Raw genomic sequence first — 26,403 nt, 5'->3', positions numbered from 1 at the left:
TTGTTGTTAAATGACAGAATTCAGTGGAATTTTAGATAATTAGCTTTCAACTATAATCGAATGTTTAGATTTAGAAGATGCAGATCTCTTCCATTGGTCCAAATTGAATCCTAAACTAAGGAAACGAAATTACATTAAACAACAATAGATTTCAATATTGTATCAAAAATAAATAGAAACAAGGGCTGTCTTTCCCCTCAGAGCTATTCAGCTCTTTGATTGTAAAATAGATACAAAGGATATTCTAATTCCTTGAAAAGGATGAAGTTTTATGTAGTGTCAATGTAGATTATTGTTATTTTTTTGTATTAAAAGGAAAAACAAATGTCAATATCAAATTGAGAATGGAAATGGGGAATGTGCCAAAGAGATAACAACCTAACCAAAGAGGAGAAAACAGGCCAAGGCCTCAAATGGGTCTTCAACACAGTGAGAAAACCAAGTACCCGGAGCCTCCTTTTGGAAATCTTTAGTTCAAAATATAGATAAATGAATTATCAAAATTTATGCACATCATATGTTAGAATCAATGTCAATACTTAGGATATACCAAAGAAGTACTAGTAATGTCAAGGTAACATGGGTAAGAAATATCAGAGTGTTCTTTCTAAAATTCTAATTCATAGATGACATGTCACATTAAGAAGGTAACATATTAAGAATCCTATCACAAAACTATTTACCTTTACAGACAGTTTTGGCACAGGATAAGAATAACTATAATGCCTTGGTGTTTGTTGGTGTGGCTGCTGATGGAATGGAACAGTTTGATCAGGCAGAGAAAGCATACAAAAGGGCAACAGATGCTGCTCCTGATCAGGTTTTAGCATGGCAGGTAAGTGTTCAAGCACACAAACAGGCAACAGAAGTTGCCTTTGCTTAGATTTTAGCCTGTTTGGTAAGTTTTAAACAATACAATTACAAGATACTGGCAATATGAATTGAGCACCAGACTTGGTTAATATTTACAAATTTTTTACGTAAATGTTTAATCAAATGTTGAGAATGCAGGGTCTGTTTTATAGGTAAATCCTTTTTTTGGGATTTTTTGCATACATTTGTTTTTAAAATGAATTTACTTCTGCTTTATACTTCTACATGTTCTACATGAATTTGACATAAGGGAACCATTATTTAAAAATATTGATATCGAAACTCCATGAAAGTTGTATTACTAATTCATGTACTGGCCATAGGACAACTAATGATAAAAATAAAATTACTATATTAATATTTATTTTATTTTGAAATTGCTTGCTTTTTTTAGGGACTTTGTGGATTTTATGAGAAACATGGTGGACATGAAGGAGATCTGGTTAATGTTTATCAAAAACTACAAGAGCTTTACAAAGGGTTTGTAGCTTAAATTTTACTTATTTATATACTTTTATTATATACTTAGTAAATACAGATAAATTGTATGTGAAAACAGTCAACGGCAATCATGCTGTATCAGCTATCCCTAATGATATCAATATCAGTCATGGATGCAAAGGCTTTATCACACCTTTACTCTGTATGACGTTACGTCATTGTTGTCATTCACTGTTGCAAATTCGTTATCAAACCTATATATATATATGGTCTATATGATGTCATGTCACATAAAAAATCTATGTGTGATGTATATAATAAAGTGTATATGAAATGACTTTTTCAATATCACAAACAAATCAACCCTCAACCAATATAATCCCGCGAGAGATGGGATATTGAAAAAGCCATATGATATTTTCTATATATGTCAGAGTCATGTATGTGTGCTTATGTATACATATGCAACTAAATTAAACTGCACATGATGTTGTGGAATAAAGCAAATTTATAATAAGATATGTATATTTATAACTTTATTAAGATTATGTGTTATGGATTAACTCAACTTAGAGATATGGACACTTTGTAACAAAACAATAAAATACTGGATGACAGTGCCACAACATGTATTCTTTAAATTTTTACATATTTTTTTTTGACATTACCAATTATGAAATCATTAAGTTAGTTTCTTTTAAAGTAACAAAAATTTGTACTGGGGTTCATAAATGAAAGATAAGTAAGGGGTTTTCCAACTCATGTCCAAAACAATGTATTTTATTCATCCATTGGAGAAGGGATAGTTTAATATAATGAATATTTATGTTACAGTGATGACGACAAGAAAAATGATATTTTAAGTAAACTGGCAGATATAGATGTGAAAATTGGAGCAATATCTATGGTAAAATGTTTCATACATTGTTCTTTAGATTAAAGATAAGAGGAGAAAAACAATTCAGTGCACATAAGTGATCAAAAAGCTCAGCCACTTATTATAATAGTTAAATTTTCTAGTATACTTCTCTATTTTTATTGCAACCAGCGCTAATCATACTAGCCATTCGCACAGAGTAAACAAAGTTATATTTTGTTGAGGCACCCACAGGAACCTTCAGAGAATGCTGCCATCAACCACAAGAAAAGAAATAGATAATAACGGACCATCTTAACCCTAAACAAGTGATAGGAAATTATTTCTCTCTTACAGAATTCATTTGAAATTAAATGCACCCGATTTTGTATTCTTCAAATTCAATCTGATGCTCCCGAAAATATGTTAATCAAACATACATGTACAACCCTCGAGATACAACCACTTTTACAGATTACTGGCCATTCCCGATAGTTTGATAAAGAAACACATAGTTAAAAATCATAGACTAGTGATATTTATACTTTGTCCTTTACTCTCGGCGACCGAAACATTTTATAGCATTCCTGACGCTATTGGAAGCAGTACCTCTGGCCAAGGGAAGCCAGTCGAAATGGTACGGAATTGCTGATAAAATGTTGTCTATTTTGGGGAAATAAGTTAATAGAACATTCAGACCACACAACCTATACAGTCTATACACAGCCTGACAATTTATTGTATTATTCTTTCCACGATGCAAGAGGACAAACACATGTTGGCAGAATAATTTTAACAAACATTTTCACAATAAAAAAAAATTATTTTAATTTCTTTTTATAGTTTATTTACATACTTACAATGAACTTTCACTTTCACTTTCAGTTGCTATTAATAACGTCACTTACCATTGTAACATTATGATGTTTAAATTTTACAACCCGATTTTGTACTTCAGCATGATGTATTGTTTTTATCCTGATGACGGTGCCCTAGGCACCGAAACATGTCGATCAATAAATTTCTGCAGCAGTCCCTAAAGTGTTGTTGTTATAAGACTATCTACATTCTTTATTTTAAGTACATAATGTAGTATGGAACTATTTTTGCCAGATGTTTGGTATATATTTTTAATCTTAAAAGTAAAGTTTAAATTTGATTAGTTAGTATGCAAGAAAAAACATGCAATTTTTGTGAAAATGTCAGGAAATGGATAGAAAAAAAAGGCAATTGAATTGATAAGAAACTTTTGATAAAATTACTGCCTAGCCTTACAATGCACAACTGTTTATAAATAGTTAGAATTGAAAAAGAATAAACAGAAAAATAGTTTAAGAAATTGTATATTACATGTGTTATTACATGTACAACGACAACTATGTAAATGTTCTATAGAAACCAATGTAATATTTTTAGGCTATACCTATTTATGAGAATCTTGTTAAAGAAGAGAAAAATGAAGACAAGAAGGAGAAATATATGTACAAATTAGAAGAGATATTGAGGAATGAAAAATCTTTGTCAGAAGAATGGAAAAAATTGGTATGTATAATTTTAGAATTTTTTTATTTTTTATTTAAGAATTAATTTGAAGTGATACCATTTTTATCAGAGTATGTTTTTATTTCCCCAATTAAGATGTAAATAAGAATAAGAAGATTTGGTATAATTGCCAATGAGACCACTTTCCACTGGAGATTAAAGGACAAGGATGTAAATTATAGGGATATGTATGGTCTTTTACCATGAACAAATCTCATATCATTAAGTAAGCAATAAAAGACCCCAGGATGAAAATATATGAACCTTTTGAGAAAAAACAAAATATGACCTGTATTTATAACTGTAAACAATGAAAATCACTTGATTACTGACTCCTGAAGTACAAATGTATGGCTGGATAAACATGTTTGTAAGTGCTCAACCCAGTTACAAACACTATAAAAAAAGGCTTGATTCATCAGATAGGCACTAAGCACACAAAAACAAACTTGCAAAAAAACCAAAACTACAAGGTACCTAAGTGTAATTACTAACACACTAAAAACTAGTTCAAAGCTTTCCCTTTGAGTATTTTAAGTATTTCCAAAGATTGTACGCTACACACATAACTACCATTAATATTTTCAAATACAAATGCAACAGTTTTAAAAAGCAGACAGTATACAACAATAGAAAAAGATTTGCCATTGAATAATTCTATAAGTATAAAAACATTAAGAGACCATGTTTGTGTTGTAAAGCTACACAACTGTAATAGGTGATTGTGATCTGTATTTTGTAGTACATATCTACATGTGACAGTTTATTTGAGTTGGATCCTGTACAGTTTGCAGACACTATGTTAGTGGTCAAGTTTTATGTCAGATGTCTGCTGCAGGTAAGTAAATCAACATTACTATTGTTTAAAGGGTTATTGTAGAAAGAAAAATTCTGAGGTAGCAGATTTGACTTGAAACTTTTATATATGAAGATTCAAAATTACTACAAAAAAAAGTACTCATTTCCATGTTTAAGTCCTTCTTACAATACTTGATTGCAATCTTTTTCAATATTTTCTAGATTTTTGTGAACATATTCTTTAGCAAATAAAAAGTAGCTTTCATAATGATGGATAGCCTATAATAATGCTATAAAATAGAACAAAAAACCCCCAAAAAACTCTTTCTCAAATTAAAATATTGAGAAAAACAGTCTTTTAGTCGATAACAATTATTATTAGAGTTTACACCCTCAATATCTGTACTTTGCAAAAGGACAGACTAACAATTCTTGACTGTAGTATAGTTTAAAAGAATTATGGCTTTGATAATATGACTGAACTAAATGAAGTTATTTTTACCTCTGATATTTAACTTTGTAGATGCTGTATGTTGGTAGCAAGCTGGAGTTTAAGTGTAAAACTCTGCAGTTAAAGTTCCCCAATATTTCGTATCCTACAGAGATACTGGTTGTCATGGCAATGGATAAACATATTGGTAGGTACAGAAGTATAAATAAATCCAATGCTGTTTAATTGACTAGCTATGTAATTATGAGAAAAGGTTACTTTTAATGGACTATCTGTTTTGTAAAGATTAGATGTGACAATTTGATGAGAAATTAAAATTTCAATATTCAACACAATAATCATACTACTGATTTAGTGGTAATGTCTTCATGAGGTAAAATGTATTAAATATAATATTTAATATGTAAGTATTCACACAGCATAGTCACTGTCTAGCCAGAAATCGTGTTTCAGCAGTTCAGTTATAATGGTTGCTTATTGCTAAAGTTGAAACTGACTTTTTTTGGACAGCCACTTTATGATTTCAGAAATGTTTCTGGAATTGAGTAGTGTTGATAAATTTATAGTCTTCAGACACCATGAAAAGGATTTTGTAGATATATCTTATGAAAATATCTATGTGATGAATATTTTCTGCAACCAATAACCAGGGTTTATATTAAAGTCATTTGCAAATCATGCCTGAGTTTATTCCTATTTGGTTGCTTCCAATATGTAAATGATATTTAAAAATATGTAAATATTTCCTAATTTTTACTGCTAAAAATAATGGACAGAAAGTGCATTGTAAAAGTAAAACAAGAAAAGAAAAGACAAAAATTTACAAAAATGATAAAGAAACGAGGAATAATGGGGTGTTTAATGAAAGGAATAGATAATAATGGCAAAAATGGAGAAAAAATTGAAAAAAGGCATAAAAATTAAAGAATGAAAAAATAAATGACGTCCATACAGACCCTCATTGATTGAAAGGATGTTTAAATGTTCTTTGATATAAGTTCTGATTTTTATGCCCCATTTATGAGCATTATGTTTTCTGGTCTGTGCAAATTTCATCTGTCTGTTTGTTTGTTCGTCCGTCCGGCTTTAGTTTTAAGTTGGTCAAGGTAGTTTTTGATGAAGTTGAAGTCCAATCAACTTGAAACTTGTACACATGTTCCTTGGGATAAGATCTTCCTAATTTTAATGCCAAATAAGAGATTTTACCTCAATTTCACCGTCCAATGAACATAGAAAATGATACTGTGATTGGGGCATCCGTTTACTATGGACACATTCTTGTTTTTGTAGGAGAAAAGTTTCCAGTGTTACATCCCTCTATGGATGATTATATCAGTACCATATTCAAGCTAGCTCCAGACAGCAGTTACTTGTTAGCAGGTCAAGGTTATGTACAGTTGTGTAACAAGAAATTTATAGATGCCAGGGATTGTCTTTCTAGAGGTAAAATGTTTGGATTTAAAGCCAATATATAACAACAATAAAAAGATACGATCACAAGCAATAATTTTCATAAATTTTGTATCTAGTCTGTCTGAATTCAATGACAGGGCATTTCCATTGGTATTTTATGATTTAATGAATGAAATTATAAAATGAAATTGTTACATTAACTGGAAAAAAACAAAAGCAAAGAAACATGACTTTTATTGTTGTTCACCACCTGCAGTTACAGTGTTATGACATTTATTACAAAATAAAAATGTATTCTAGTAAATTGAATCTTTTGAAAATTTATCAGATGTGTGGAAGGCTTGCCTTCCTTATCAATATGAGATGATGTGGTATTATAGCTAGTACGACAAGTATCCCCCACAAACCAGGGGACAAGAATGTACACCACTATACATGAAATTATGGACATTGGACACCAATATTTAGCAATACTTCAACAATAAATTAGCTATAATGGGCCCTTGGATGAAAAAAAATGTGAAATGATTCATACGAAAACTCTAACATCCTAACTTGATCTCATAACATTCAACAAAAAAATTGGGACATATTTACAGTTCCTTCAATAATTCTATTTTCTGTTTACCAAAAATCTACATCCTCAAAATGTATAAAAGTATCATGCATATACTTAAAATTTCTTCACATTTACGTAGTTGAGAAAAAGATATATATTTTTTTAAATTGTTCGTCATTGTAGCCATTGATCAGCTTCCAAAAATTCCTTGTATACAGTATTACCATGGCCTGACACTAAAACAACTACATGACTTCAGTGGAGCAGAAAAATCCTTCAAGATGTGTAAGTATCTCAAAAATAAATTATTTTTATTTATCAAAATTTTACAAAATTTATTTTGATTTTTATAAATATTAAATATGAGTATTTTTTCCCACTACTAACAATAAAACCAGACTGATAAATTAAAAGCTATAGAAGATGAGTGGTTTACAACTGCATGTTTTAGTAGTCATAGCATGCAGAGTTATAAGGACTGCTTTTCAGCAATAATATACCCAATGAAAAAAGAAATTGAACTTCCAAATCTTTGAAACAATTTCCATTCAATGAAACATATTTTTCATCTGGATTCATTTTTATTTTGTATAATTTTTAGTAGTCGTTTTATTTCTTTTCCTTTAAAATTTACATACATTTGTAAGATTTCAACTAAAATGTTTTATATTATAGGCTTGAAGACTCTTGAAAGGAAAGATAGAGTTTTGACAATTGCAGGGTCAATAACTAATGATGTTATGGTATTACTAGCAGAGATGTTGTATGGGATAGGAACAGATACATCTCTACAGTCAGCACTGGAAATCATTCAACAGGTCACCATTATTTACACATGTAAAAAAGGTTGTATATAGATATAAGAAGATGTGATATGAGTGCCAATGAGATAACTCTCCATCCAAGTGATAATTTGTAAAAGTAAACCGTTATAGGTCAAAGTAGGTCATCAGCAGGAAGCCTTGGCTCTCACCGAACAGCAAGCTATAAAGGTGTTCATCTTAATGATAAGAGCTTAGGGGTAAACATTAATGATAATAAAGTTATTTTCTCAGGTTCAAGTAAGTTACTGCTATTTGCCAAAATTATTTCAGTTTTAAAACCCATTGCTGTTTTGGGTTTGGGTTTAGTTATTGGTGCATCAGAAAATGTCTACCTTCCATAGGTTTAAGTGGATATTGGAAAATGTGTTATGAGTGCTAATGAGACAACTCTCCATCCAAGTGTCAATTTATAAAAGTATGTTTAAATCAGATAACCCATCAAATGAGATTTCCAAACCCCCAAAAAAAATAATTTTAAGGAAAAATATTTCATATACATTTTAATTTCACCAATTTGGATTTAATTTTTTTACTTCAAAATAAAATGATATGCTTAATTGCCAAATGATGTTCATAGTTGTGTAAGATACATCCATTTAGGAGATAACTGTATTGTATTTTAAGCTTCGACAGCATCAATTGGGGATTTGATGGTCGCAAATTAAGTTTACTGGCGACGCATTAGCGGAGATGGTAAACAGGTATTTGCGACCATCAAATTCCCAATTGATGCCGTCGGAGCTTAAAATACAATATTGTTATCTCCATTCTAATGAAACTGACATTAAACAACGTTAAAACATGTATTTTTTAATCTGTCATATGCCGTCTGCGCTTGCACGTACGTTCCATAGCATCAATTGTCAATTGATGCCATGTAAATAAGTGAAGTTATCCAATCAAAATGAACGTTACAAAGTTGTTGCATTAGAGTTTCTCCTTATCATGGGCTATCCATCCATTTCTATGCAAATTTTTTTTTCTTTTTTTTTGTATCATTCAAATTTTGTGATATCATATATTTATTACATTATTGCTATTTTATGAAATTTTCCTTTGATCTTACTGACTATGAAAAATTATCACTATTTTACAAAATTTTCCATTGATCTTCCTGACTGATAATTTACTTTCTCAGCGGAATCAATAATATGAAAAATTATCGCTAGAAACTAAGGGGGCAAGTGGGTCGTCAATGAAAATAACAACGTCTTCATAGGTAAAATAGGTAAAATATTGATGAAATGATTAACCATTTCAACTCGATTGCTTTACTGGCTCTAGCTGAAAAACAATCTCATTGAGATAACCAATGATAATTTAAGGCAAGATGTACTGTTGTCAGGGACATTTACAGCGTTGTCATACATAAAATATCAATAAAAAGATTATCATTGATCATCTCAATTTGATTGCTTTTCTCACTTTTCTGGCTCCAGCAAAAAAATCTGTCTTGTTAAGATTACTAATGATAATCTATAAGTACTACAATCTTAGGTCAAACATGATTCTTATTTCTGAAATTCCTTTATTATGCCCCACCTACGATAGTAGAGGGGCATTATGTTTGTTGGTCTATGCATCGGTTAGTCTGTTCGTTCGTCTGTCCTGCTGCAGGTTAAAGTTTTTGGTCAAGGTAGTTTTTGATAAAGTTGCAGTCCAATCAACTTGAAACTTAGTACACATGTTCCCTATGATATGAACTTTCTGATTTTAATGCCAAATTAAATTTTGACCCGAATTTAACTGTCCACTGATCTGTGATTTTCATGTTAAAGTTTTTGGTCAAGGTAATTTATTGATGAAGTTAAAGTCCAATCAACTTGAAACTTAGAGCAGAGATTCCCTATGATATGATCTTTCTAATTTAAATGCCAAATTAGATTTTTTACCCCGATTTCATGGTCCACTGAACATAGTAAATGATAGAGCGAGTGGGACATCCGTTTACTATGACCACATTCTTGTTTTTTCTTTTAAAAAATCTTTTATTGAACATTGTCAAAAAACTAATTTGAGGTCTGATTTTGATGACAATTTTAATATTAAAGATCATTAAATTCATGTATATCTACAAGTTGTTATACGACAATTGTGAAATATTTTTATGACATGTCTTTTTCTAAGAAAGCATTATTTGTGTTAATATAATATATTGAAATTAATTAACAGTGATTTTCTTAAACATATTCATTAAAAACATATTCATAATTATTATAAGAATCTGAAAATATTTCTGTATTTAATGAAAACAAATAATTCAATTTGGACAAGAAAAAGATTCAGGAAAATTTTCATTAAAAATGTGTTGTCCAAAATAGGGTTATTTGCACACAGTGAAACACTTTTATTTCAATAAATGTCAGAATACATGTTTTTGTATTAATGAAAACTATTAAAAATCTTATGATGAATGAAATTAGGTTGATAAATTAATGAGAATAAAATTTCATTAAGGTATTGTTTGATATTTAATTTATTTACTTACCTGTACAAGAAATGATTTGGGTTATCTTCCTTGATTTTTGATGTTCATTAAATATTGATAATATTTATATTTCAACATATATTTGACAAGATAAGTATTCAATAGCAATCATTTCAATGATTTGTTATATAAGGATTAACAGTTTATTAAAAAAAGATTACTTAAAAGTTTGTTAATTGCAGTCATTTGATACTAAATTCACCCATGTAAGAGATTTGTTAAGGCTTTCTCAAGTAATAATTTCGCTTTCCTAAAGTTATGTATTGTAGAGGCAATGGCAATGCATCTGGGGGTTCTGATGTCCAGGCCACAGCTCTGTGTTGACATTGTTTCTCGTCATATTTTTTGGTGAAAATTTCACTTTAATAAAAACAAAAGAAGGTTAACAAGGCACTATCTGGATAACTTGACTATCACCCTGTAAATCAATGAATAGCATGGCCATTGATATATAACGCCAATATCTTTATATGCTCAAAGCAAATAAGTTAGGTGTAGTCCAATACCGCACCTGTAATAGTTTAAAGAATATTGATACATCTCAATTACAAGAAGGCAATAAGGCTCATATGTCTAGATTTAATGACTTGTACCCATTTTATAAATTATAAAGTAGATTGGTAACTGGCTAACAAATTTTATGTTTCTACATGCATTTCCACAACCAGATTATAAAGACTGATTGATATACAAGTGTTAATTAACTAACTGTTGAGATGCCATCTCCAGAGTATGGAGAGTATTGCAATAAAATATCAAATTCAACCTTAAAAAAACACTCAAAAACATTTAATATTAGCTTTGCCTCTGGGCAGTTGCAACATTTGTTTTCCTACATTTATATAATCAATAAACTGATAATTTACAATCATAAGATATCAAACGTAACATACATAATATATATTTTACTTTGCTGTAAAACTAATTGACTCAGGATCAGATGAATATTTGTTTGGTTTAAGTTTTTGGACAAGACAGTTTTTGTTGAAGTTGGAAGTCCAATCAACTTGAAACTTAGTTCACAAGTTCCTTATGATATAGTATACCCTTTCAATTTTTTAATACCAAATTAGAGTTTTTACCCCAATTCACGGTTCACTTAACATTGAAAATGATAGTGTGAGTGGGGCATCTGTGTACTATGGATATATTCTTGTTGTTATTATTTTGTTAGTGAAGATAAAACAATATGAATTGTGTCTTTGAACTGTTTTTCTTCATCGATGGACGTAAAACAAATATGACAAGCACTAGTTTGCACATTCCTGGTTTGAGACTGACACATAAAGAACAATACAATTTAACTAGTTTGTGGGTGCTCAACCCTCCCAATTACCTTGGCAGTTGTAATGTGCATAAAACACTCACTAGGCATTGAATTGTAGTGTCAAAGTAAAATCACAAAGAGCAAAATATATGGAAGAAATACCCAATACTTACAGATACATAGAGAAATTGTATTTAGTTTAACTTTTTCAGATATCCGATGACGTTCCTACCGATTTATTGAAAGGTCAGATTTACCTGAAGTTGAACGATCTAGATAACTGCGAGGTATGTTTGTTGTTTGAAATGAATTTCCCTTATTAGACAAGCCCCATCTTTGATGGGATTACTTTCGATTTTTCCTTTAAAGTATATTGAATATTTGGAAAATAGTATAATTAAGGTTATGGTTAGTTACCAAATTATTTATATAAAATTGGAAATGTTGTTTGGAGTTGTAAGACTTTGAATTAGTGTGACTTTGCATTTTCATATTTTTTCCTAGAGTTGTACTCCTTGCAGTAAACAGTTAATTAACATTTTTAAGAACATAATTACTTGTCTTTGACCTATTTTCTTCGTAGAAGTGCATTCATGGTGAAAGTCCTGAGATGATAGCATTAAGTGGATGTTTATTGTACCATAAAAACAACTATGAAGATGCTGTAGTCAAGTTTGTATTTAATATTATTGTGGACAATTAAGTTTTACCCTTGTCTCTCTGTATGTCCCAAAGATTGTCTCCATTCTCTAGCTTATGTTTACCTCAACCAAATGATATGAAACTTATACACAATGCTTATAACCACCAAACACAGATCAAGTTCAAATTTCTGTGGTTGTGTGGCATCTGTGTCCCATGGATACATTCTTCTTTTATTTATAATTATTTATTTTCAGTTTTATTGTTGAGAAACAAAAAGTACCTGTTGTAAACTCCTAATATCAGGAAAGTATTTACTGATGAACTCTGATTAACATCATAGTAGATTCAAACTATAGGATGTATTACATACACATTGTATGATAGTAATAAACCTTTAATCTGCATTTTTTTAACAAACATTTTACCTTCAATTAATTAATTCTTGATTATTTTATTTTTTGTTAACCTTAATGAATATTTTATAGATTAAAAACCAGTATTGAAACAGTTCCTAATAACAGCTGGTCAATGTTTTGGTATGCTAAGGCATTATGGGAGAAATATAAGTGCAGTAAAGAGAAGACAGACATTGAAACTTGCTACATGTCATTGCTAAAGGTAAAGCCAATTGTTTTATATATGTTTATTGCTTAAGGCAAACCTATTCTACTGTCTAAATGGTTTTATAATTGAAAAGGGTTATCTTTTATGTAATATTTCAGGGACAAATAGTGTATGTTGGAATAGTCCCAATTATGACTCCATTTTCAAGCTAAGAAATCAAATATGGAATTATTGACCCTGAATCATAGCTTTGATAAACAATTTTATAGGAATTACATCTATTTGTTGAAAATTTACAAATTGATGGAATCTTTTCATGACAGACAAATAGCACAGATTTAATCATTTTACTTTCTGTAAAATTCAATGAAAACAGGTCAATTTCTATTGGTTTGAAATGATTTTTAATATCCATTTGCTTATCAAGTTCATTTTTCTACTTACAAGTTTCTCTCGGCAAATGATAATTACCAATAAAGTTTTGATTGTTTTTGCAAGGCTTTTACTTGCATGCTATATGATGTGACTTATTGTAAGATGTTCATCTACCTTTTCTTTGTATTGTTTTCAAACTTTTAGATAATCTTTGTATGCAGCATGTATGAACTTATTGCCTTTTTTAATATTTTAAAATTTATATGGATTAACATGCAAATTATGTACATTGGTGCTATATAGAACGAGTGGTCAGGGGTATTAGATTCCCTTACCTCTGACCACCCCATCATATTGGGTGTCTTAATTTATGTTCTGTTTAAAAATATTGAAGTGGATAGATGATATATTTTTTATTTTTTTGAAAGATTTTTTTTCTTTTATTTTTAGTCAGCAAAATTGGACCCATACAATTCAGACACATTTTTATATCTGGGACATTTCTCATTGAATGTCCAACATGATGAAACAAGGGCTAGAAAATGCTATCAGAAAGCTTTTGACCTTGACACTAGATGTGACGAAGCAGGTGCTGCCCTCTGTGATTTACTTAATTCAGCAGATCAGGAAGAAGAAGCATATAAACTGCTATTGTCTGTGACTTCAAAAGCCAGTGCTGGATGGTAAGTTATTTAATCAAAGTATCTAAAACTATACAATTTTATACAAGGTCCTCCATTTGTATATTCAGCAAAAAAAAAATTGTTATAGAATTTTTGTTATTTATAGCATTACTTTATGTGTACATTGTATGAGATATTATGACTGATTTTAACAAACTATTGTATAAGAATATATATATTTTTTTCTTTCAGTGGAAAGTGGGCGTGGCTAAGACTAGGATTGTACCAGGTGAAGCATGACAGTGCTAACTCAGCTGTGACCAGTTTCCAGGCAGCCTTAAGAGGAGATCCTAAAGATAAGTAGGTGTTTAAAAAAAAAGATCCTTATGAATCCTTTACTTCTGAGGTTCTTATATTTTTAAAGATATTTGTAAATACATTAATTTTTGTGCACTCAGATGACTGCATTACTTCCAGAACCCTCTCATTCTTAAAGATCCTGGTGAAAGCAAAGTTTTGGGGGCCCCAAATTCTAATTTTTAAAATCAATAGATGACATTGATGACGTTTCCAGCTTGGTTTTTATGATGATTTGATATCCTGTATAGCTCATTCATTTGAACTTGATTCCTTTTTCTTATTATTTTCAGCCATGTATGGGAGTGTTTAGCAGAGGCTTACTATCACAGAGGCAGTTATACAGCAGCATTGAAAGCTTTCACTAAAGCTTCTGAGGTATGAGAACTTTATTATTGTCTATCAAGTTATGCTATAACTTTCATTCAATTGAACAATGAAGTTAAATGAACATCAGTAGATTGTATCTTTGACTTTAAGAGAGAAAAAACTACCAAATTGATCTTAAAAAACAGTATAGAAAACACAACACAGAAAACTATAGTCAGAGAAACAAACCCCACCAGAAATGTTTTTAATAAAAAATGATGCACTATTGTCGATATCTTTATACAGAGCAAGCAATAGTCAGTCAGGATTCTACCTTGTCAAAATTATCTCCCCATTTGAGAATGATTATATTTTGTTTGAGCAACATTTTTCATTTTGCTCTCTTGTTTTTATCAATTGTTGTAGCATTGTAATTTTAATTGTGACCTCAAACACATGTACCCTATTGAAATAAGAACATGGCTTTGTTTCCAAAGCAAAAGAAGAATGTCATATAATAGTGTAATTTACTTTCAGCTTGATCCAGATTCTATTTATTGCCTTTACCAGTAAGTACAATCTTTATCCCTCACAATTAAAAAAAACATTAATAATGTCTGATAATAGTATCACACAAATTATTTATTAGTATATAATATCAGTCAACAAAACTATACACAGAATATTTAAGTTACTGATAAATGAAAATATAGTCATTGAAAAACGTATAACATTCACATAATGAAAATCTTGAATATGATCCAGATTTTTAATACATCATGCCAGATAGGAATTCTTAGACAGTATAAAAATAAGGAGATGTGGTATGATTGCCACTGAGACAACTTTCAAATAAAGTGGATGTAAACAATTATAGGCATTTTATATATTGCCTTCATTCTTGTTTTGAATTACATACATGTATTAACAGTTAATACCTCTTTAGTATTGCAGCCATTAAACAGACATTAGGGATGTTTACAGAAGCTATAGATGAATTCAAATTGATCCTCAGTAGAGATCCTGAATATGTTCCTGCTCTCAAAGGTATGATACCCCTACGTATGAATAGTTAAAGTCTCTTGATTTCTGAAATTGATTTTTCAGCTACCAGTTAATGTAAGAAAACTTAAAAATAGACATTTTTAAAAATAATTCCAAATGAGAAAGAAATGTTATGTTAGGTCAAGATAAAAATTGCTTACAGTCTTAACTTATTAGTGAACCAAAATATAGATACTTAATAAAATCAAAATAGGACAATAATAATCCATATAACTATAATTGTGAACTGAGTTGTGTATATGCTATAGTTTAGCCAGTGCATCGTATTTATCATTGAACATTGTATTTTGAAAACTGCATGAATGCTATGTTTGATTATGAATTCCAGTCAATAAAACTCATGACATAGGACAGACTGTTATCATTAGAGAAAAACAACATAAAGTAAGGTGACCCAAAGATAAAAAAAAAGAGGAAATACTTTAAAGTTACTGTAAGATCATTCACAAAGACCACATGATGTCTTGCAATACCCCAAATTATCTATAAAACTTAAAATACTTTTGTTAAAAAAAGATCAGGTTAACAACACACATTCTTGGAACATTTCTCTGCAATTCTCACTGATTATGTTTCAGGAATTGGAGAGACGTATCTACTTTTAGCTAACCATCACCTTGAACTGTTTTTTAATGGAAAAGCCAGGGATGATTGTCAGGAGGCTTTGGTTTATCTAACAAGGTATGTATGCATATATTATTTTGTGATGTTACACTATTGTTTCAGGTAAGGGTGAAGGTTAGTACATATTAAATCGTTTAAACCCACTGCATTTGTTTGCCTCTGTCTTAAGTCAGGAACCTGTTGTTCAATGGTTGTTGTTTGTTGATGTGGTTCATAAGTATTTCTTGTTTCTCAATTTTTATATAGATTAGACCGTTGGTTTTCACGTTTGATTGGTTTTCCAGTAGTTATTTTTTGGAGCCCTATAGCTTGCTGTTCGGTGTGAGCCAAGGCTCTGTGTTGAAGACCGTACTTTAACCTATAATAAAGAGTTGTCTCACTGGCACTCATACCACATCTTCTTATATCTATTTGATGAATTTATTTCAATTCTTTTATAGATAAATTATTGCCATATACCATAGGTTCAGTGAACAATCAAGTTGATTCAATGTCAAATGTATCCTTCTTCAATATAAATGTTTACCCATTTTCAAATGGCTTTGTGATAGATCTTTACCTGCTAAAAGCTAGTTTTGGTTACGCCTAGCTGTATTTTTATTTTAAAGAACCCCTTTAAAATAACAATGTATTTCTTGTATATTTAGAGCAGCGACACATAGACCAGACTTGTCCTGTTTATGGAAGTTTATGGGAGATGCTTGTACAATAACACATCATATGGCCAAAGAGACTTTCAGGTAAAACATAGACTTTTAAAATAACTATACTCAAAACTAAATGTATTATAAAAAAACTGCAATTAATCAATTCAAACAGGAAATAACTATGTACTTCACTCTTAAATTGTACATAAAATCAAAGTAAAAAATCATTATCAAAAACATCAAAAATGTAACAGTTTTGAACAAACTTGTATGGTAAAGCAGATGTCTTAATCATTTTAAATTTCAAATAAGTCATGCTGCTTATAATTCACAAATGTTTGCCCTTTTATGTTAAGTTTTGAATTAGTGCAAAAATAGTTTTGAAACATGTGGGTGTGAACGGACTAATAATAATGACCTAATGCAACCTGATTCATATTTATAACATAATCATCTTTTTGTGGCCAGTATTAAAAAAAAATGTCTGACAATATACAATCTTTTATTTGTGAATCAATTCGGCTTGTTTTTGAAAAAAAGCTGTGTTGCTTAAATATATTACAATTATTTGATTTATTAAATAAGATGTAATGATTAATTTTATTAACTGATCATTGCTTATTTATTTACTATAGCATGGAAGTACCAAAGAAGTTGCTAGAGAAAAGTGATCAGGAATCAACAGTGTTATCAATTATACAAACACTAGAGCTAGGGGCTAGGTAACATCCCTTTAGCTTTGATTAGAATGTTTGAAAGAGTTAGGTACCATACATCAATGATACATGAAAATTAAATACAAATATAACATTTAATGAATTATTTTGTATAAAGGAATGAATGGACTAAACTCAAGCTTTATATAAATACATATATATATCTAAATTTAGAACTAGATATTTTTTCATAGATAGATTCAAACATTACAAGGGAAACCATTCCAATATTTAGAAAATAAAATTCTTAAATACTTCTGATGATATGTATGCACATTTTTCAGATGTTATGGTAGAGCTTTGAAAATTCTGCCTGAGTGTGCCTCTCTTTGGCATGACCTTGGTTTTAACCTTTTCCACCAATCACAGAATTGTCCCTCTGAAGCCATGACAACAGTAGCAGGGAAGTCTGTCAATTCATTGAAGAAAGCATTGTCTTTAGATAGTAGCAACCATCTACACTGGAATGCACTGGGTGTTGTAGCTTCCTCCAAAGGTTTGGGTTTAAGTTTTACTGGTGATTCAGGGTTATAAGTGGGATATCAATTTTCATGGATTGTGTTGGATAAATAAACCACAAATTTAAAAGTTCAAAGGAGTGCAATTTTTTTAAAGGCTGGTATGGGAACTTTGAAAACAATGAAAATCATACACCCATAAAAGTACAATTTTACTCATACACCAAATTGGAATCAACGAAAAATAAATGAATCCAAAATATTAGAAAGTTACATATGATTTGAGATGATAATATAGTTTTTTCAACATGATCTCATTGGAATGGACAAATTCAGAGATTGTGGAAAGATGTCTCATTGGCAATGTGAAGCTATAATCCAGAAAAATATTAAAATTGAATCTACAGGTTTCAGAAATGACACATTGGGATTGGTAAATGAGATGATTTGCAACTTATTATAGGTGAATTTACTTTGAGATCTTAAGTTATAATTATTAAGTTACGTTAAATTGAAATATATTTGAATTAAATCTGTATACCTTATAAAGTTAAGTTTTACTGATATTCTTCTCCAGGAGTGAACAACCCTACCCTAGCACAGCATTGTTTTATCCAGTCTATCAAAGCAGAGGCTAGTGTAAGTACTATTTATATTTTGTAAGTTAGATTTTACAAAGACTATGATATCAAAAACATTTACCAGCTAATTTTCTTTATTGTGGGTCTTATTGGGGTCTAAGCATGACACAGGATTGCCGATTTTTTTGTAAGTGTGACACATGCAAGTTAAATTATTGTACCGTGAAATCGGGAAATGAAGTATAGCAGGACACGCATTACAAAAAAAATGAGAATTGCTTACATACATATTGTAAGCTGGATTTGGGAATCTGATAAAACAGTAAGCAGGATTCTGGGATCAGAACCCCCCAATAAGACCCCCTTCGTTCCCTGACACTTGTTTAATCACAATAGTATCAGCCATCAACTAAAATTCAGTTTGTTGTAAACTAATCCCTTTTCAAACGATGCCTCACTGAATTTAAAGTTGGGTTTTTCAAAAATGTTTATGCCTGTTATATGTATGACGAACTTATTTCTCACCAGTTTAAGGTTAAAAAGGGCTGTATAGATAGATAGATAGGTATTTTTTTTATTAAAAGTACAACTTGGTACATATACATGAACATTGGACAGGTATTAAAGTTGTATAAATATAAGAACATGTATATAATATACAAATGTCTCTAGTATAAACACCAATGGACAGTAGCTGAAATCAATATGAACTTTATAATATAACCCTCTTTCATACTTTTCCATTATCTGGTAATCTTTTTAAATTATTATTATATTTTTCAGAACCACATAGCATGGACAAATCTGGCAACATTGTACCTTACCAATGAAAATATACATGTGAGTTTGAAAATTATCTGCAGCCTGGATACTAAGAGATCCCTGTATTCCTTATAGACTTTTAGTTAAAATTAGTGGAAAGTTACTTCTAGAAACAACACTTTTTCCCCAAACTACAAAGTCTGAGAAATGAAATTTAGGAGTTCTGTTTCTGGTGTCAACAGCATTGTTGATAGTGGCATCAAGATTTTTTTTTGTGTTTGTGGTTTTATCAGTGTAAGAGAACCTAAGCTAAGCGAGTCAGTGGTATTTGGTATACAGTTAGATAAACATGTGCATATCTCATTTCAATGGAAATTCATAATGTCGGCAAAAAGCTCTACAACCCGACTTAAAATAAATTTTCTTGTCTTATTGCAATTTTTGAAGAATGAATTAAAATGCAAATTTGATTATTGCAATTTTAGTAGAAGTACATACTGATATATGTCCAAGATATCAGAATGCAAGTTCTTATAAGTGCTATACCCAGGGAGTCACATTATTAACACTAATAAAAACTCAGCAATAATTCCTGAACTTGGGTTAGTTTAAGGTGAACCAGACATGTCAAAATGAAACAATTCATTCAATCAAATCAACTGTCTAATTTATTTTGTGACTCTGTGTATTTCCATTTCTCTTTCTTTGGTAATCAGAGATAAATAATGCCAGAGTTGTGGCCTTTAAGGGCATATGATACAGTTTTGATGCCGTATTTACATTTTGATAAAAATTTCCAAATAGACTATTTTTTACCTGATTAAATCAAATATGTAATAAAAAATATACCTTCATGTGCTACTTTTTTAGTAAAATGTGGTCGAAATTTTGTATATTTGTTCAAAATTCGGATTTGTGGCTGTATTTTCCCTTTCGAAAAAAAGACAACTATTTGTTTTAAAAGATAAACACAAATTGTTGTTTGTGAAATAATGTGTAATTTCATTATTTTATAAGTATCCTCAAAATTTATAAATTTTTTATTCAGAAATAACTCATATTTGTCAAATGTTCATGAATGTAGAAAAAAACATCGTTTTTTACTGTATATTTATTAAATTTCAAAAAATTGCACTATTTACTTTTCATGAAAATTGGCACACATAATCTTCTCGCGTAATCAAACCAAATGGCATTTTAAAAAAGGGGGGTCCATGAACTTCTTTTCAAGTTAAATAAAATTGAATGATAAAAATCAGTTCAAAAGTGAATCTTGTCCCGATAAGTCATAGTTTGACTTCGCGAAAATAACAAATTACGTTAGAAACGTCATTACCTCCCCTGTAACTGTATCATATGCCCTTAAATGTCTCTATCTTGAACAATATAAACACTAAAAACTGTTTCATTTTTCAGCTAGCACATGAAGCTTTCAAGATGGCACAACGTCTTGAACCAACATATGTTGCAGCATGGATTGGACAGGTATTATAGTTATATAAATATAAGAAGATGTGGTATGATTGCTAAAAAGACAACTCTCCACCAGAGACCAAATGACACAAAAGTTAACAACTTAAGGTCACTGTGACCTACTCCAAATAACCCATTTGATTAACAGAATGCAATAATCATGTGTTACTTTAAAAAAACAAAAAAATATGTTTTATTATAAAAAGTATCCACTCTACTCTGTTTTATTAATGGCCTTTATATCTTAGATGCAATAGATAAAATTGTTTTCCGATTAAAAACTGCATTGTTTAACAAAATCTCTTTGTTTTCTAATTCCTCTAAAAACAGACATATTTTTTGCGGAAAAAGTATGCACTTTAAATTTAAATTGAACTATGAAATATATGGTTAATTTGCGTGCAGGGGGTTATAGATTTGATTCAGGCCTGACCAAACCACATTTTGAAATCTATTGCAATTGACTGCTCAGACTGTGCAATCTGATGTATATTTCAGGCATTGATTGCTGAGACTGTTGGTGATGAAGATGCAATGGATTTGTTTAGACATACAACAGAACTGGCTACCCATGTAGGTTACTTTCAATCTTAACACAAATATTTTACTGAAGAGTGAAAGGGTGATAAAGCCAACAAACAAGAATACAAATAAAAAACGTATCATTATTAGCCATCACAAAAATTCAACAAAAAATAATAGTTGCACCCTATACAGTTAAGTTTTATTGAAATATATGAATTTACAAATAAGAAATTTCTGTGCTTAATCCTTACTGGCTGACATCATATTGTTTATTTCCTAGATTTCTCACTTTATTAATGTGTTCATTTAAAAGAAGATACCCGTTTTCAACTTGTAAAAGTGGCATATGTAAATGGCTCACAAAAATAATATAGTTTACCATGCTCTTGTTACTGTCATTGATTCTTATTATTTTAGTAGTAAATAACTTTCTGTTAATAGGTAGAAGGTGCCAGCGGTTATGGAAGTTTGGTGTGTGCCATGTTACAGGATGAATCTAAACATAACACAGATCTGTATCAGTACTCCATTAAACAAATGGCTGCCATCCCTGCTGCATCAACTGGTCTTGGCAAATATTTAGGTAAAATTTCTATTATTTATACTAATTTTCTTTTTACATCTTTCATGTACCGTATATAGATAATACACAAGACTAAATCTGTGTTGATATTTTTGTTCAACATGGTTTAACTACATTTCATCTTTATAGAAACTAAATCAAACTAAAATTGAAATGTATCTTATTTTCTTGGTTTTAGATCGTATTAAGACAAATGCTACAGCTTATAACATGTATGGTTTGTTACTGGAACAGCAAGGATTGTTCAGATCAGCTGTTCAGGCCTTTAAAAGGTGTGTGTATTAAAGTTTTCTATGTTTGTATAATGATTAAAATGTTATCATTCTTGATGTAACTATCTGTAAATACCATAAATTTAGGATAACTATTCTAGTTTCTTTTGAAAGGCATGCATCATAGGATTGTTATATTACCTCTGACTTTTAACCGTGAATTTATAAATGGTACTTGGCAGATGTGGACCAAGGATTTAGAAAGGGAGTAGGGAGGGATAAAAACTTGGTATAGCTAGGAGTTTGACTTTTAATTGATTGATTGATTGTTGGTTGCTTAATGTCCAGTGGCAAATATTTCATGCATATTCAGGACGAGAACAAGTTCACAATAAATACTATAGGTAGGTCTGGGATGATGGTCAGGGAAATTTGGACTGCCACTGGAAAATGAGGGTATATTGGATAAGGACAGAAATTTTGCCTTTCAACAGGCCACCTACAGACCCCTCAAAGAGTTGTTGCAAGGGTTCTTAACGTGCAAAGAGCGTGGCACTCTCCTTACACGAGGCATCGGATTTAACGTCCCCAATCTGACCGGACGTGACTGTGAACTTGATACATCCCGCACAGCCAAACGGACGCCCCACTTCGGCAAGCGTTTTACTGGCGGTCGGAAGAAGACCAAGTGACCATATTTCTATTCCCCAGTCACCCTTGGGGGGGTTTGACTTTTAAATCCCTGCATTTACCATATATATAGCACCATAATGGGTGGCCTGCTACTTTTCTTCTTCAAATTACATTGCAGCCCTCAACAAGGAAAAAAAGTTCGTATCTCAATGCAAGTTCTTAAATGTTACAGCTATGCATTAAAGTACACTGCAACAAAACAAATTACAGACTATAACTTGCAAGGAAAATAAAAAATCTCTGATACTGTCACAATTTGCTAAACATGTCATTGTAAAATACAAAAAATACCATATAGACAAGACATATCAACATATTTGTGAGATAAAGTGGCATTAAATAAAGTACTATGTCTTAGATAAAAGTAAGCAGACAAGAATTATGGTTTAGGTTTTGTAATAACAATATCAATATTGTTTGCTACATCAATACATGATTCATTTCTTATACACAACTGGTTATGCTGTTTATTAGGTCTTTCAACCTTTCGTTGAAAGACCTATAGGTTTTGTTCTGATTATTATTATTATTATTAGGTCTTTCCACTTTTCCGTGGAAAGACCTATTGAATTTGTTCTGATTATTATTTTTTTTTTTTTTTTTCTTCCGCCTAAATTTTTTTCTTGCGTAGTATTGATGTTTCAAAAGATGTCGCTTAGATATTTGGAATATGATGTCGTATAGTTTATACGCTTTAAAAATTTACAACTGCGTAACAAAATACTTTACGTTGTAAGAGTTATCTCCCCAAACACTGTTTTTCTTGTGGCCACTACTCCTTCGTAACCGTAAAAGATTACGACAAATTTATTTTACCAAATTGCTCGTTACTTCTTCAGGATTAGGATATTCATTTGGACCGAAGCTATCCGGAGACTCCATATAAGAGTTATTTCCCCTTATGCATTTGATATAAGTGATATGCGTTTCTAACTGGTAAACCATCAGTGATATAGACCTAGGGTCTTTGGATTTAAGTTCCTTGGTCCAAAAAAATGAAAATAAGGTCAAGGTCAAAGGTCAAGGTCATATTCTAAATTTTGATTTTGGCTTATTTTCTCTTATTTTCAACAACCGTGAAAGATATTGACAAATTATTTTTACTAAATTGTGAGTTGCGACATGTTGTATCTTATAAATTTTGGTTGGAAGGGTGCGTAAACAATAAATGAGAGTTTTCGCCCATCTTATATTTAAAATCATGCCTAAAGTAATATAACTCATTAACCATACATATTACAGACCTAGGGTCTTTTTATTTGAGGTCCTTTGTTGGTGACCTTGAAATTGATGTCAAGGTCAAAGGTTAATAGGACGTTCTAGATTTTGACCTTTGCTTTAAATTCATATTTATACATTATAAAGTCATAGGAACTGACATTTTAGATTGATTTTTAATATTTTGATAATAAAAAAGATCTTTACTTGTGGAAAGACCTTCAATTGTTCTCTGAACAATTGGTTTTTAATTATTATTATTTTTTTTTTTCTTCCGCCAACTTTTTTTACCTTCGCTGTTTTTCTGTTTCGCAAGATGTCGCTTAGATTTTTGGAATATGATATCGAACAGTTTATACGCTTTTGAAACCAACTCTGCTTAACCAGATACTTTCCCAAATAAGAGTTATCTCCCCGAACACTGTTTTCCTTGTTATCTCTAAGGCTTCGCAACCGTATAAGAAACCGACAAATTTATTTTTCCAAATTGCTCGTTATATCCTCAGGATGTTCTGTTTTATTTTGACCAAAGCTATCCGGAGACTCCATATGAGAGTTATCCCCCCTTTTCTATATGATATAAGTGATATGCATTTCTAACTGGTAAACCATAAGTGATAGAGACCTAGGGTCTTTTGATTTAAGATCCTTGGTCCAAAAAAATGAAAATTAGGTCAAGGTCAAAGGTCAAGGTCAAATTCTAAATTTTGATTTTGGCTTATTTTCACTTATTTTCATTAACCTTACAAGATATCGACAAATTATTTTTCCTAAATTGTTAGTTGCGACATGTCGTAACTTATAAATTTTGGTTGCAAGGGTGCTAAACAATAAATGGGAGTTTTCGACCCTCTTATATTTAGAATTATGCGTAAAGTGATATTACTCATGAACTATACATATTAAGGAACTAGTGTCTTTTGATTCGAGATGTTTAGTCTATGACCTTGAAATTGAGGTCAAGGTCAAAGGTTAATTGGACGTTCTAGATTTTGACCTTTGCTCTAAATTCATTTTTATACATCATAAAGCCATAGGAACTGACATTTTCAACTGAATTTTCATACTTTCATATCAAAAGAGATCTTTATTAGTTGAAAGACCTTCAATTGTTCTTTGAACAATTGGTTTTTAATTAGAATATGGACTGTTAATCAAATGTTTAACTTTTAGAGCTTGTAACTGTTTTGCACCTGGGCATGTTTGAGGGTTTTCTAGATGAACTAAGTTTATATTTCTGGTGATACCAAATAGACCATCTTTTCTATTGGCAAATGAATTAAAGAATACTTGAATTATAAAGCACCCAACGATACCAAAAGAGTAAAGACTGAGTACAGATTGATAGCACCCTCCTCGAATTGACCCACTTTTCAGAATGTACATGAAATATTATGACTGAACTATTAAAGTAAACTTAATATGTGTTAAATATGTAATATTATTCTTTCAGTGCAATAGATTTAAGTAGCTGTAAAGAACCTGCTAAAGTTAGAATGAACTTAGCTAGAGTTTTATGGTAAGTAAATTTCCAATAAACCATCTAATAAATAAATATTGATTTTATTTACCTTAGAACAATTGCATTAATCAGTTGTGATTTATACAAATAAACTGCTGCACTGAGGGACCTCAGTATAAGAAAAAAGTTGTCTTGACTTCGCCTGCATAGTAGTTTATAATAATGTTAGGCTATGTTGGATGCATAATTAGGCAGTCATTTATGATCAGAATGGAAATGTTCAATATGATGCCCTCTGAACTTAAAAGAACCACTCTCAATCACACAAACATTTCTTTTGTAAGTTATTAGTTTTTATATCGAGTTATTTTAGAAAATGATTGTACATGGTGAGTTTGAATTTAAGATTACACAGATGTATGTATAAAGATTTTAAATTGTTTTTACAGTCAGCTGCAGCAGTATGATGAAGCTATGGTGCAGTATGATAAAATTGACATGCCAACAACCTTCAATGACCTTTGTAGTCTTGGTTACGCCTGCTACAAATCTGGAAAATACAAAGAAAGCTATCAAGGTAATTGTACAACAGTTACACTCATTGCAAAAAGGATGAATTTGAAAAGTTATGAAATTTTATTTTAAGTTTTAAATACATGTTAGAAAAAGTTTAAGGTCTGTAAGAAGGAATTTATGTTTTATATCATTTGTTTGTATTTTTAGAAGTAAGATATTGGTAAAATATCATACACTCTCATTTTTATGAAGACTTTTAAGTTATGGAAACAAAAAATAGCTGGATCTGTTTACTAATGCCAGAACAAAAAAAAACATTTTTCTTTAAAATGACAGAAACAAATAACAGATCAAATAAAAAAAAATTTGACATATTTAAATGTTACTAGCCAAAACCAGTGCATTAATTTATGTTTATTGAAAAATATGAATATAAGTATTGTTGTATTTATAAAATCATTGAAAAAGAAAAGCCAGATAGTT

At 30.5% G+C, this 26,403-nt stretch overlaps 1 protein-coding gene across 2 annotated transcripts in view; it reads left to right on the top strand.

The window, feature by feature from the left end:
• The window catches only part of LOC143073083 (tetratricopeptide repeat protein 37-like), a 38,370-nt gene that overhangs the window by 5,418 nt on the left and 6,549 nt on the right, over positions 1-26,403 (top strand). For both annotated transcript variants that reach the window (XM_076248352.1, XM_076248353.1), the window contains exons 3-31: positions 692-835; positions 1,268-1,353; positions 2,149-2,221; positions 3,587-3,712; positions 4,455-4,550; positions 5,034-5,148; positions 6,252-6,404; positions 7,117-7,218; positions 7,609-7,751; positions 11,725-11,799; positions 12,096-12,184; positions 12,643-12,775; positions 13,547-13,779; positions 13,972-14,079; positions 14,370-14,454; positions 14,923-14,954; positions 15,332-15,432; positions 16,029-16,131; positions 16,722-16,814; positions 17,357-17,443; positions 17,722-17,933; positions 18,473-18,534; positions 19,260-19,316; positions 20,655-20,723; positions 21,210-21,288; positions 21,682-21,819; positions 21,998-22,091; positions 25,396-25,461; positions 25,854-25,981. In XM_076248352.1, the coding sequence (XP_076104467.1) occupies positions 692-835; positions 1,268-1,353; positions 2,149-2,221; positions 3,587-3,712; positions 4,455-4,550; positions 5,034-5,148; positions 6,252-6,404; positions 7,117-7,218; positions 7,609-7,751; positions 11,725-11,799; positions 12,096-12,184; positions 12,643-12,775; positions 13,547-13,779; positions 13,972-14,079; positions 14,370-14,454; positions 14,923-14,954; positions 15,332-15,432; positions 16,029-16,131; positions 16,722-16,814; positions 17,357-17,443; positions 17,722-17,933; positions 18,473-18,534; positions 19,260-19,316; positions 20,655-20,723; positions 21,210-21,288; positions 21,682-21,819; positions 21,998-22,091; positions 25,396-25,461; positions 25,854-25,981 (3,082 nt within the window). The remainder of the gene's footprint in view (positions 1-691; positions 836-1,267; positions 1,354-2,148; positions 2,222-3,586; positions 3,713-4,454; positions 4,551-5,033; positions 5,149-6,251; positions 6,405-7,116; positions 7,219-7,608; positions 7,752-11,724; positions 11,800-12,095; positions 12,185-12,642; positions 12,776-13,546; positions 13,780-13,971; positions 14,080-14,369; positions 14,455-14,922; positions 14,955-15,331; positions 15,433-16,028; positions 16,132-16,721; positions 16,815-17,356; positions 17,444-17,721; positions 17,934-18,472; positions 18,535-19,259; positions 19,317-20,654; positions 20,724-21,209; positions 21,289-21,681; positions 21,820-21,997; positions 22,092-25,395; positions 25,462-25,853; positions 25,982-26,403) is intronic.

Source organism: Mytilus galloprovincialis, chromosome 4 (genome assembly GCF_965363235.1).
Source record: "Mytilus galloprovincialis chromosome 4, xbMytGall1.hap1.1, whole genome shotgun sequence".
Classification (NCBI taxonomy): Eukaryota; Metazoa; Mollusca; class Bivalvia; order Mytilida; family Mytilidae; genus Mytilus; species Mytilus galloprovincialis.
Note: the sequence above shows the minus strand (reverse complement) of the source record. Positions and strands in the feature narration are given on the sequence as shown.